At 52.9% G+C, this 12,400-nt stretch overlaps 2 protein-coding genes across 2 annotated transcripts; one reads left to right on the top strand and one right to left on the bottom strand.

The window, feature by feature from the left end:
* Window positions 1–181: 181 nt before the first annotated feature.
* On the top strand, window positions 182–6,329 carry CFB (complement factor B). Its single transcript, XM_021697091.2, has 18 exons — window positions 182–482; window positions 572–805; window positions 1,214–1,399; window positions 1,545–1,718; window positions 1,966–2,067; window positions 2,168–2,304; window positions 2,598–2,736; window positions 3,070–3,201; window positions 3,494–3,595; window positions 3,685–3,822; window positions 4,312–4,409; window positions 4,536–4,653; window positions 4,811–4,964; window positions 5,071–5,147; window positions 5,352–5,464; window positions 5,557–5,689; window positions 5,770–5,819; window positions 6,120–6,329. Exons 1-18 carry the CDS (start codon window positions 419–421, stop codon window positions 6,273–6,275), a joined length of 2,307 nt encoding a protein of 768 aa, XP_021552766.1. The 5' UTR covers window positions 182–418; the 3' UTR covers window positions 6,276–6,329.
* Window positions 6,330–6,331: 2 nt separating this feature from the next.
* On the bottom strand, window positions 6,332–12,336 carry NELFE (negative elongation factor complex member E). Its single transcript, XM_021696940.1, has 11 exons — window positions 12,151–12,336; window positions 11,639–11,721; window positions 10,184–10,253; window positions 9,938–10,083; window positions 9,371–9,445; window positions 9,211–9,248; window positions 8,676–9,019; window positions 8,412–8,556; window positions 8,202–8,256; window positions 7,854–7,956; window positions 6,332–6,643 (listed from the first exon to the last, which is right to left on the bottom strand). Exons 2-11 carry the CDS (start codon window positions 11,711–11,713, stop codon window positions 6,546–6,548), a joined length of 1,149 nt encoding a protein of 382 aa, XP_021552615.1. The 5' UTR covers window positions 11,714–11,721; window positions 12,151–12,336; the 3' UTR covers window positions 6,332–6,545.
* Between the last annotated feature and the right edge of the window lie 64 nt (window positions 12,337–12,400).

Genomic DNA, 12,400 nt, shown 5'->3' with positions numbered 1-12,400 from the left:
GGACTCTGCTCCATTAACAGAGTCAACAGGGAGTGAGCCAGCCTTTATTTCTGGCCCCTAAGGGGGTGGTCTGGGCTCACCGGGGAGGACCTGGGGCTGAGAGGTGGTGTTGAAGGGGTCAGTCCTGGATCATGGGCAGCAAAGGGCAGGGCTTATGCAGTTTCTATTTCCTTGACTGGCAGCTCAGTGGGGCCCTCCCTCTTGGACATTCCGGAAAGTGGTGTGGGTCAGGTGGGCGGGGTGAGCCACAAGTGCCAGAATGCAGATTGCATAAAAGGCTGGAGGTTGTGGGGGGCAGGGGAAGAGAGTGAGACCAGGCCCAGGTCTGAAGTTCCAGCTTGGACACCGAGCCAAGCAGACAGGCAGCACAAGCTGGGATAGGCCCCCAACCCCAGTTTCTCTCCTGCCTTCCATTGCCATGGGGAGCAATCTCAGCCCCCAACTCTGCCTGATTTCCTTGGTGCTGGGCCTCTTGTCTGGAGGTAAGAGAGGGTCACCACCCCCCTTCCTGCTACCCCCAACACCCCTCCTTGGCCTTGTGAGGCTGGGCTTCAGCAGCCTTTCTTTTTAGGTGGGAGCACAACACCATTGCCTGGGGACAGGCCCCAAGGCACCTGCTCTCTAGAGGGAATAGAGATCAAAGGTGGCTCCTTCAGGCTTCTCAAGGAGGGCCAGGCACTGGAGTACGAGTGTCCCTCTGGCTTCTACCCGTACCCTGTGCAGGCGCGCACCTGCAGATCCACGGGGTCCTGGAGCGCCCTGCAGACCCAAGACCAAAAGATTGTCAAGAAGGCAGAATGCAGAGGTTGGAGGGCAGTGAGGGTGGGCACGGGGTAATGGAGGGATGGAACAGATGGTGGCCAAGGGCCAGACTAGGATGCTATTAGAGTGGTGTTGAGGCCAGGCAGGTAAACAGGGGAAGCTGAGCAAGTGCAGGGACTGTCTAGAACTGAAGCAGAGAAGGAGGGAGGAGGAAGGGAGTGAATCTTCACTGAGCATTTGCCCTGTGCCAGGCAGCCCCAGCAGTGAAAAGAACGCTCAGAAACGGGGAGCGAGGAGAAGCAGGACTCATCCTGGGTTGACGATAGCCACTGTTTCTGTGGGACCAAAAAGGCACTATTTCTCTGTGACAGGGTCCCTGAGTCCAGGAGGGATACTCTCAGGAGAAGCCCTTCCTTTTCAGTAACTTCTACTTGTCCCCCCTCCCCCAAAGCAATTCACTGCCCAAGACCGCAGGAGTTTGAGAATGGGGAATACTGGCCCCGGGCCCCCTACTACAATTTGAGTGATGAGATCTCTTTCCACTGCTATGATGGCTACACTCTCCGGGGCTCTGCCAATCGCACCTGCCAGGCAACTGGTCGGTGGGATGGACAAACGGCCATCTGTGATGATGGAGGTGAGAAGCATCCCCTCCCCCGGCGATGGTATCCCCTCCCTGACCATGTTCCAGCCTGAGGAACTGGCACCACAACTCCTGTGCTCTACTGTGCCATCCAGGCCTCAGGTTCCGGCCCTCACCTCCATATCTCATGCTTCTGCAGCGGGGTACTGCCCCAACCCGGGCATCCCCATTGGCACAAGGAAGGTGGGCAGCCAGTACCGCCTTGAAGACAGTGTCACCTACTACTGCAACCGGGGACTCACCCTGCGTGGCTCCCAGCAGCGAACATGCCAGGAAGGGGGCTCTTGGAGCGGAACAGAGCCTTCTTGCCAAGGTGACCCTTGACCCATGCCCTCAGGTTCAGATCCTGCCCTTTCATCCTCATGTCCCTATACCAGAGCACTGTTTCCTCCCCCTAACGCAACTCAGCTCCTTCCTCCCTTCTAACCCTGCCCGTAGAACTTCCTCACTACTGAGCCCTTCCCGCCCCGGAAGCCCATCATCCCGTCTCCAGTCAATGAGTCTTTGACCCTCCCTCTTCCACCCCCCCAACATTTGACCTGATTTCTGACCTCTCCCAGACTCCTTTATGTATGACACCCCTGAAGAGGTAGCCGAAGCCTTCCTGTCTTCCCTGACAGAGACCATAGAAGGAGTCGATGCTGAGGATGGACATAGCCCAGGTTTGGAGGCAGAGAAGGGAGGGAGGCAGGGAATTGGGGGAGGATGAAGAGGCAGGAGAACCATGCATGCCTGAGCCTGAGTTTCTCTGGTGGCACCCAGGGGAACAACAGAAGAGGAAGATTGTCTTGGACCCCTCGGGTTCCATGAACATCTATCTGGTGCTGGATGGATCAGACAGCATTGGGATCGGCAACTTCACAAGGGCCAAGAACTGTCTCAGAGACTTCATTGAAAAGGTGGAGCCCCCTACCCCCTGAATGTGAACTCTGCCCTGCCAGGACTAGTTCCCTGATGTTCCCAGGCCTCTGAGCCACAGGATCCCAGAAAACCTCTCGTCCTATTCTGTCCTCCTTCCCTTTTACTTGAAGCAGTTTCTTGACCTCTAACCCAATCATCCGGGTGAACCTCAGGGTGACCAGTCAGCCCTTGAGTTTCTGATTATAATTTTCCCTGTCCCAGAAAAGCTGCTGACCTCTCCCAACCATAGTATTCTTTCAATGCCATGACCCTTTGCTCCCCTAACCCACAGGTGGCAAGTTATGGGGTGAAGCCAAAATATGGTCTAGTGACATATGCCACAATCCCCAAAGTTTGGGTCAGAGTGAGAGATGATAACAGCAGCGATGCAGACTGGGTCACAAGGACACTCAACCAAATCAGCTATGAAGGTCAGAGGTCAAGGAAGGGACTGGTTGGGGGAGGTTACTCTGGAGTCAGAGAGGTCAAAAGATTCAGGGTTGTTGTGGGGAGGGGGTGGTGAGACCACGTGGGGAGGCAGGGCAGACCACTTTGCAGTCTGTGGTCGAACAGCAGGCTCATCATTGGGGAATACGGGTCACTGGGGACCTGTTGGGGGCTGAGAAGGTCACTTTGTGGCCAAAGGGAAGTCAGTTTTGACAACTCAAAAAGCTGAAAGATGTGGGATTTCTGTTGTTGATAGGCCTCTAGGGTTCATAGATGACTTAGAAGACCAGGCAAGGTGATCTCTTCCCTTTCCACAGATCACAAATTGAAGGCAGGGACTAACACCAAGCGGGCCCTCCAGGAAGTATACAACATGATGAGCTGGCCAGGGAATGCCCTCCTTGAAGGCTGGAACCGCACCCGCCATGTTATCATCCTCATGACTGATGGTCAGAAGGGACCCTTCTTGTGCCCCGGACTCCCAAACCTTTCGTACCAGTGTGTGGTCCACATGTAAAGCTAGACTCATGGTTGGAGCCCTGAGTGCTGCTCGGGGCCCCAACCATGTTGATCATTTCTGTGACCCTTTCCGAGGAGGAATCCTTCTTAAGCCTCTTTGTGATGTCACTTCCATCCCCTCAAGCTGCTTACCCAGCCATGTGTCACTACTTCCAGCCAATTTATCTTCCTTGACCCTCTTCTTTACTTGCCTCTCACCTTCATGGTCCATCTCTTCTACAGGCTTGCACAACATGGGTGGGGACCCAGTCTCTGTTATTCATGAGATCCGGGACTTCCTGTACATTGGGAGGGATCACAAAAACCCACGGGAGGATTATCTGGGTGAGTTTTATTGCCCAGGATCCAGTACCTTACTTTCTCAGCTCCTGTCCCCAGGGCGTGGACACTCACTCTCCCTTTTTCCCCCTCAGATATCTATGTGTTTGGGGTTGGGCCTCTGGTGAACCAAGAGAACATCAATGCTTTGGCTTCCAAGAAGGATCAAGAACAACATGTATTCAAAGTCAAGGACATGGAAAACCTGGAAGATGTTTTCATCCAAATGCTTGGTAAGAAGATATCAGGCGGTTGTAAAGAGGTCATGAACCTGCCCAGGTACCCCAAGGTCACTCATACTGCCTCTCCTCCTGAAGCCTCGGCAGTCTGGAAGGCCTTTCTTGCTGCTCCTTCTCTGTCACATTCTTGTTTCCTGGCACTATCCGCTTCCTGACCTTAGAATCACAGAGCTCTGACTGACTGACATCACAGAGCTTTCTCAAGTCCCTCGTTTAACACGTGGGGCAAGTGAGGCCGAGAGCAGCCTAGGGACAGCAAGCCAGCTAGAGTTGGGCCTGAAAGCAGCCAGGTCTCCCATCTTAGTTCCAAGTTCGCTTCACTCTAGCGCGCGGTTCCTCGCCCACAATGTTAAGGAAAACAAATGCCCCGTGGCTTTCCTCTCCTTCCGTGCCTCATTACCCTGCAGACGCCCCTCCCCCAAAGCCTGCTGCCAGCTGGAAATGAAGTGTCCCACCTTTCAGCACATTTTCCTTTCTTACTAGATGAGACCCGGACGCTGGGGCTCTGTGGAATGGTTTGGGAGCACAAGAAAGGCACTGATTACCACAAGCAACCGTGGCAGGCCAAGATCTCTGTCACTGTAAGCACAGCGTCCTGGTGGCGGGGACTCCCGGTGGAGGGAGTCAGGGTGGAAACGGGGGTAGGGGAAGGGGTAGGTTGTGGGGTTTGGGGAAGTTGAGCTTTCCCCTCTGCCATTCTGTTCCAGCGCCCTTTGAAGGGACACGAGACCTGTATGGGGGCCGTGGTGTCTGAGTACTTCGTGCTGACGGCCGCACACTGTTTCACAGTGGATGATCAGGAACACTCAATCAAGGTCAGCGTGGGTAAGGACGCAACGCATCAATCCCCAGTTTCAGCTGCGCAGGGCCTCACAGCAGCTCCGTCCCTGGCACACTGGGCCACTTGGGGGTGGGGCAGAGGCAGGAGGCTGCCCGCAGAGAAGCGGGATGCCCTGACATACCCATTCTCCTCCTACCTTAGGAGGGAGGAAGCAGGAATTGGATATACAGGAAATCCTATTTCACCCCAACTACAACATCAATGGGAAAAAAGCAGAAGGCATTCATGAATTTTATGACTATGACGTGGCCCTTATCAGGCTCAAGAAGAGGCTGACATATGACCAGACTGTCAGGTGAGCCCTCTGGAACCCTGAGGAGAAAAGTTCAGGCAAGGGGGTGCTGCAGGCCTGGGGCAAGTCCAATGTGCTGTCCCTGAGTTTCCCTATCTCTCCTTAACAGGCCCATTTGTCTCCCCTGCACCCAGGGAACAAATCAAGCTTTGAGGCTTCCACTGTCAACCACTTGCCAGCAACAGAGTAAGATATTCAGGGAGAGTAGCACAAGGGAGCGGTACCAAGCGACAAGTGGGGCATGACAGGGTGCTGTGGGAGCAGATGATAGCCAGCCTGATCCCTAGCTCACAGGAAAGCGCTGAGGGACATTTGCTGAGTGACAAAGGCAATGGGGAGATGGGGGGGGGGAGGGAGAGTTAAAATGACCCAGCCTGTCCATTTGTCCAGTGCAAGAGCTGCTCCCTGCAAAGGATATCAAAGCTATGTTTGTGTCAGAGTTATCCAAAGATGGGAAGAAGATGCTAGTTCGGAAGGAGGTCTACATCAAGAATGGGGACAAGGTGAGGAATATGGGATTCTAAGCAGGTCTTCTAGGCCCCAATTCTTCCTGAGCATGCTCTATTCATCACCCCTTTCTCCTCCTCACCTATAGAAAGCCAGCTGTGAGAGAGATGCTCGATATGCCACAGGCTATGACAAAGTTAAAGACATCTCTGAAGTGGTCACCCCCAGGTTCCTTTGCACTGGAGGGGTGAATCCTTATGCTGACCCCAATACTTGCAGAGGTAAGAAAAGGCTCTTTGATCATGCTGCATGTTCCTGAAGCCCAAGAATCGCTCTCCCTACAGCTTTTCCTCCCCTGTAGGTGATTCTGGTGGTCCCCTGATTATTCACAAGAGGAGTCGTTTCATTCAAGTGAGTTTCCCCCCTCCTATCTGTGGGGAGATGCCAAGTGGTCAGCATGGGCCCTAAAGCAGGAAAGCTCCATGGGTGTGGCTGGAAAGAGGAGGGCAGAGCCTGCCTCCTTACAACTGTTCCTTGAAATGGTTGGCTAAGGCCCTGTGTCCGGCCTGTGTGCTAGAGAGACCAGGACTGAGCTGGGTCCTCAGTCTAATTCTTCTAGGTCAACTCAGATGCAACTAGGAATAGCTGAGTTTCGGGGGATCAGGAAGGAATTCTACCAAGTGATCCGTGGCACCCCCTTGCCCTGTCCAGGTCGGCGTGATCAGCTGGGGTGTCATGGATGTCTGCAAAGACCAGAGGCGGTGGCAGCAGGTGCCTGCGCATGCCCGAGACTTTCACATCAACCTCTTCCAAGTGCTGCCCTGGCTCAAGAACAAACTCAAAGATGAGGGTTTGGATTTTCTGTAAGGGGTTTCCTGCTGGAAAGGGGTATGAGATCAAATTAAAACAGCTGCGACAATACCTGTGTTCAAGATCCTTTTGGGGGAAGGGAGAGGGGAACGTGCACTGGCCATGTGTTACAACTGAGAGAAAATCTAACAGCCGTTTTTAAAGGCTCAACCCCAATCCCAGGTGCTGAAAAACCAGAGGCTGAGGGAGATGCGTGAGCTTCCACCTCAGTGTTTTACTGAGACCAGTGTTGGCGCAGATGAGGCACACGGAATCCAGCTCCATTCCCTAGAAGCCATCCACAAGGTTTTCCTTGTAGACATCATCGCTGTAGACAATCTGGGTCCTCTTGTCCCGGTGGCAACCCTTAGGGCTGTTCTGGACAGCTGGGGAAGGAGGAAAGGATTGGTTGAGTTCTGAAGCACCGCGTCTGAGCACTACTGAGGCCAGAGACTCTTCCAGCTCCCTCCTGGCCTCTGGCCCTTAGAAGCCCAATTTCAATGCTGCCCTCTGGTGGCCAGGATGGCCTGGCTCCCCTCAGCCCCCTCAGGGCTACCGACCCATCCCTGAAGCAAGGAGCCTATGCTGTTACTGCGGCCCATGCAGATACCGTAACGGATATTTGGTTCTTAGAATCATCCCAGATATTATTGTTGAGACAACTGAATGATGTTAACCCACTAGAAAATCTCCGTAGGCCTTTGTTGACATGCTAGTCATTTTCTTGTTCCTTCCTTTCGTCTGGAGGGCCGCTCTTGCTCTGAACACACCTTTCTGCCTACTCCTTTGCCAGGAAAACCAACAGGTATAGTGGGCTATTTGCACTAAACTAAGAAATGCTACTGGCCCCAGTGGGAGAACCATTCTGGGTGCAGCTTTGACCCAAAGTATTCTTCCTCAAGCCTCAAGCTGTTCCCTCCGCTTCTTTTTTCCTCCCTACACTGACGTGTCCCTCTCTTCACCCCTTCTCCAAGGATTTCATCCCTGCCATTCTGGGGCTAGAGTGACTCACCCCAAACCAGCCTCCATTCTCTTGGATCTCTCTGCACCCTGACACCGCTGATCACTTCCCTGCTTCCAAAGCTTGGGTCCTTTGGCTTTAATGGCTGCTCCCTGAATATTCCCCATGCCAAGGCCTGGGTAATTCTTTTCCCCAAATTCAGTCTCCCGTGAGAATATTACCATTTTGCAGCCACTCTGTGATAGAGGGGACTCTGATCCATGTTTTCATTCTTCACTTCACACTTAAGTAAGTTCCAGATCTCTAATTTCAAATGCTTATTTTATAAAACCAACTACACTCCATCTCAAAATGAACAAAGCCATGTGAGATGCTCATCTTCTTCACCAACCTCCCTTATTTCTACTTTCTTCCCTATTCCAGTTACTGCTTTGGGAGTTGTTGTCTCAATCTTTTTCTCTCCATCTTCTCCCACCTCTAACTGACAGAAGGCCTGACAATTCTCATTCCCATTCCACGGCCTCCACACAGATCCAGGCCTCTATCACCTCTATGGGATCCTGGGACATGCAGGGGAACAAACAGAAGGGGTGAGCTGTGGGGAACAGGATGAAGGAGGAGGAATCCGTTCTTACCAAGGGAGCCCCAGACAGACTTGCCAGTGGCAGCATCCAGCATGGGCTGTTTGCGGGCAATGCTGACTTTGAGCTGTATGGACTCCACCTGGGTCCCGTTGAGCTGGGGCAGAAGAGGGGAGGAAGCAAAGGATGGGGGGACACACTGCAGACCAAGCAAAGGAGGAATTCCAACAGTTGCCACCCTAGAAATAGACTGAGTGAGGATCTGAGAATACGTTTCTCATGTGACTAGGAAGAGACTTTCTCTGTCAATAGGAAATGATTTTCTCCTGGCTCCCAGTATTTTAAAGAGAAAACATGAGGATAGCAGGAGGGATGGGAAGAACAGATCTGGGAAGTCCCAACCTCAGCGACGGCCTGATCTGCTGACTCCATCTTTTCATAGGTGACGAAGGCACAGCTGGGATGAGAGAAAACAGGGTCAGTAGGGGGCCTATGGGCTCTTGTGGACCCAACCAAACGCAGGCCTCACAGGCCGCTGGAGATAGGCCAGTGTTCTTCCCTCAAACCCAGGTCCTCCCAGGACTTATCATCTTGCCCCACAGTCATCCTTACTTTCTGGGTGGGTCCATGGAGAGGTCAATGATGTTTCCAAAGGGAGAGAAGGCCCCACGGAGGAGGGTGGGCGTCATGTCTTCTCCATATACATAGAGAGTATTCCCCTTCCGAGGGGCCCTGCGTTCAGGGAACGAATCCGACCCTGTGGGATCAGGAGTCACAGTCACAAGATGCAACCTGCCTCAGCCTCTGCCTTAAGAGGCCACTTTGGTAGGACTCGCCTAAACCCTTTCACTTCTCCCACCAGCCCAGATCACTTACTGCGGAAAGGGCCCTCTCGTTCTCGATCGCGGTCCCTGTCCCGATCGCGGTCCCTGTCCCGATCTCGGTCCCTGTCCCGATCGCGGTCCCTGTCCCGATCGCGGTCTCGATCCCGTTCCCGATCTCGGTCTCGATCCCGTTCCCGATCTCGGTCTCTGTCCCGGTTCCGCTCACGACTGTGGTCCCGGCTGCGGCTTCGGGGAGGGGAGGCTGAGGAGTGGGCACCACCACGTTCTTCATAGCCCCAGTCAAAGCTTCGAGGGGGACCATCACCAGCGCCTGGGCCCTCTGCCTCTTCCCCATCTGGCCCCAGTTCCCGAAGCCGATCACTGGAAGACACAAAACTGGGGAGAGGCAGACAGTGAGGATCAAACGGGGTCTTTACCTTAACTTCCCAGACCCTGTGGAGACTTAACACCCCCTCTGAAGCCCCAGTTCCTTCCACTCCAGCCCTAAACACCTCCCAAGGATCCAGGCAATCAACCCTCCCCCACTCCCTCCAATTGGGATCCAGTCCTCTCTCTAGCTCTCTAACCTCTCATACAGAGATTTCCTCTGGGGGCGTCTGGACGACTGCAAAAGAAACCACGGACAGTTAAGATGAGTCCTAGTTGCTGGCATGTGGCCCCAAATATGTGGGTCTCTCATCTTCCTCATTCCCCAGGCCTCCAGGGACAGAGAACTGGGAACCATACCTCCTGCAGATCGTCATCGGCAGATATGCTCCTTTGGAACGGCTGGAAAGTGGGGACTGGCCCCTTCTCAGGGTCCTGGGAAGATTGTAGAGATCTACTTCAATGTGAGAGCAGGAGGCAGCCTAACCGTGTGATAAGTGGTTCCTCTTCCCTCACCCTCTTCTTGGTTTCTTCTGGCCTCTTTCTTCTCCTTTAATTCCTTTGTGCATTTCTTATTTGATTATGTATCTTTCGTAAATGACCTAACACACACTTAAGAGTATTTAGCTTATCTGTAGGTTTCTTGAACCCGCTGACATGTTCAACCTGTTCAACTCCTCAGAATGACAAAACCCAGGAGCTCAAATATGTGGTAGATTAAAGCCACAGAGCGTGTAAAATGGAGAACTGAGAAGTCAGCCAGTGTCTTCACTTTACAGATAAGAAATCTGAAGTTCAGACCTGTACGACAATTTGCCCATGACTGAATAGATGTTATTTTTCCCCTAAGTTTTACCTCCATTCCAACTTGGAAAGATGCCCTCTGAAGTCAAGGGTCCTCTGAACAATCTTTCTGTTTGTGCTCACCTTTAACTTCCCCTCTAGGGTTCGAGAACGTTTGAAGCCCGAGTTCTTGGTCTCGGCTTTGATGGCACTGATGGCTCCTGATTTCACCAGCTGCTTTGCCTGCTCTGTTGCGGTGGCTGTGTCCACCACAGGTTGCTCAGACAGGGCTGGAGTGGTGAGGGAAGGGGGCATCATGTGGCCAAGCTGTGGGAGATGTTGGCCCCACGGTGCCCACTCCAGCCTATCCCCATCTCCCCTGTCACTCACAGCGTTTCACACCGCCTTGGCTGGCTGTGCTGCTGCTACTTTGCTTCTTCAGAGCCAGCAATGCCTTTTTCTGGGAACGAGAGTGAGAAGAGAGGGATTGGTGAGGGCCGGTCCCTGGCCCGGTCTGCTCCCAAGGTCCCTGGGCACCTCACTCCAGGGGACACCTTTCTCAGAAAACAATCCAAATAGTGTCCCTGCAGTGGTACGCTGAGGCAGCCCTGCCTCTCACATATGGTCCACTGGATCATCTACAATACCAGCAATACTTAATCTAGCCAAACCACAGTATCCAAAGGCTTTCCAGAGTCTCAGGTTTTTGAAGTTGAAGACAAGGAATTCAACCATGGACCAGAGCCCCAAGATTTAAGCTGCAAGTAAGTACAAGCCTACGTGCCTTTCTCAGGGGCTTCATCCATCCATCCCCTGTATGTTTAACAAGGACACACCATTACTTTGTAACAGAGGGATGCAAAAGTATGAGACAAAGTTCCTTCCCTCGAGAAGCTTACAGCCTGAGAAACAAGATGATTAGAGATAATTATCAAGAATGATTATAAGAGGTGCAGACTGCTTGTAGCTGAAACCAAGTTAAGATTATCTGATGCCAAAATGGCTATTAAACTGGTCCCTGGGTAGAATCTACACAAAACAGATTGAAAGAAAAGGGCATTTTAGACAAAGAAAACAGGATGGCAGAGATGCAGAAATAAGAAGGCTTTGGGAATGCATGTTTTGGGACTAGTGAATAGTTCCATTTGACTAGAAAGGGATGCCAAGGTAAGGCTTTGTTCTATAAACAATAGAAAACCACTTACGGGTTTTGAGAAAAAGAGACAGTTTTGTGTTTTCAGTAGCTCATTTTAATAAGAATGAAGAAAGTCTGTCCAAAAAACCACTGAGAAACTTCTTGAGAAACCATTACAACAGTCTATGTGAGCGTCAGCAAAAACTTGATCTATGATATACAGACGAAAAAGTAAATTACTTCCAAGGAAGAATCAAGAAGACTTGGAAATGTTTGGCTATGCAAAAAGTGGACAAGTCAGAGATGAGATTTTGATTCCAAACACCTGGGAGAACTGGCTGTGTTCACTCCTATCTGGAAGATTAAGAAAAGGAACTAATTTAGGATAGGAAGATGACAGCTGCAACACTGGGTACCTAAGGGCTATCAGTAACAGACTGGATAGAACTGACAAAACAAACTTGGAGACTACCACCTCTTTGGTGGTACTAAAAGCCACGGAAAAGGAAGACAACTCCACGGCAGAATGCACAGAAGAGAAGGCACACACCAAGACTCGGGAAAAGCCCAGCTACAAGGCTACGCTGAGAGGAGATATGTCTCCAGGTATGAGCTGGAAGAACCCCCCCATCCCCTCACACTCACCCCAGGTGTTCTCAAGAGTGTAGAGTCTGTGAAAGGTTGGGCCACGCCCCCACACACTCCCTCACCTTTTTCTTGAGTTTGTTGAATTTCTTCTGCAGAGCCTCCTCCTCCTCGCTCAGTCCGGGGGGTATCACCAACATGGTGGCTCCTGGTTCAGGGGCAGGGCCCAAGACATCTTTCTCCACTGTCACCGCCCAGGGTTCACACGCCGTCCACACTGTACCCAACCGCACCCCTCCAGGCCTACCTACTCCTGTCTTTTGCCTCTCCCTATCCCTTGCTTAAACCAGGCTGCCGTCCAAGCCCCCGCTCGTCGGGATCAGCATTCCCTCTTCTCTCCAGCAACCACGGCCACTAGCGCTTTGAGGAACCAAGTGGCCCGGGAAGGGGGAAGCACCCCTTCCGTCGCCAAGACGATGGCATCAGACACCCCCTACCCCCGCTAGGGGTATGGCAACCGCGGGGTCCAAACGGCACAGGAGGCAGTGGAACCCACGCAGCGCTCTCAGAGCAACGAAAAGGGGAAGAAGAGAAGAAGCTCGGAAAAAAGGGGCGAAGGGTGAGAAGGAGACCTTACCTGAGGGGGCGGTAACCGGGGTCCCACGGTCTCGGGCGGCGCCCGCGCGGGCAGCGGAGAGCGGGCTCAGAGCGATGACGTAGCGAGGGGCGGAGAACGCGGTAACCAAGGCGGCCCAGGGCTAGACACTTCCGCCCGGCCGTCCCCTCCAGGCTCAGGTCGGCCTCTCAGTAGCGCTCGTCTTCGTCCCCGGCGGGGGTGTGTGACGGAAGTCGCCTCCACTTCCGCCCGCTCCGGGGCGGGGCTCACT

Source organism: Neomonachus schauinslandi, chromosome 8, assembly GCF_002201575.2.
Source record: "Neomonachus schauinslandi chromosome 8, ASM220157v2, whole genome shotgun sequence".
NCBI classification, from domain to species: Eukaryota; Metazoa; Chordata; class Mammalia; order Carnivora; family Phocidae; genus Neomonachus; species Neomonachus schauinslandi.
Note: the sequence above shows the minus strand (reverse complement) of the source record. Positions and strands in the feature narration are given on the sequence as shown.

Coding starts and splice junctions, on each gene's coding strand:
- CFB (XM_021697091.2), top strand. CDS start 419: ATGGGGAGCAATCTCAGCCCCCAACTCTGCCTGATTTCCTTGGTGCTG. Junction 1,719..1,965: donor AACAGAGCCTTCTTGCCAAG/GTGACCCTTGAC, acceptor GACCTCTCCCAG/ACTCCTTTATGTATGACACC. Junction 2,068..2,167: donor TGAGGATGGACATAGCCCAG/GTTTGGAGGCAG, acceptor GGTGGCACCCAG/GGGAACAACAGAAGAGGAAG.
- NELFE (XM_021696940.1), bottom strand. CDS start 11,713: ATGTTGGTGATACCCCCCGGACTGAGCGAGGAGGAGGAGGCTCTGCAG. Junction 10,254..11,638: donor TCAACAAACTCAAGAAAAAG/GTGAGGGAGTGT, acceptor TCTCGTTCCCAG/AAAAAGGCATTGCTGGCTCT. Junction 8,557..8,675: donor ACGAGAGGGCCCTTTCCGCA/GTAAGTGATCTG, acceptor CTGATCCCACAG/GGTCGGATTCGTTCCCTGAA.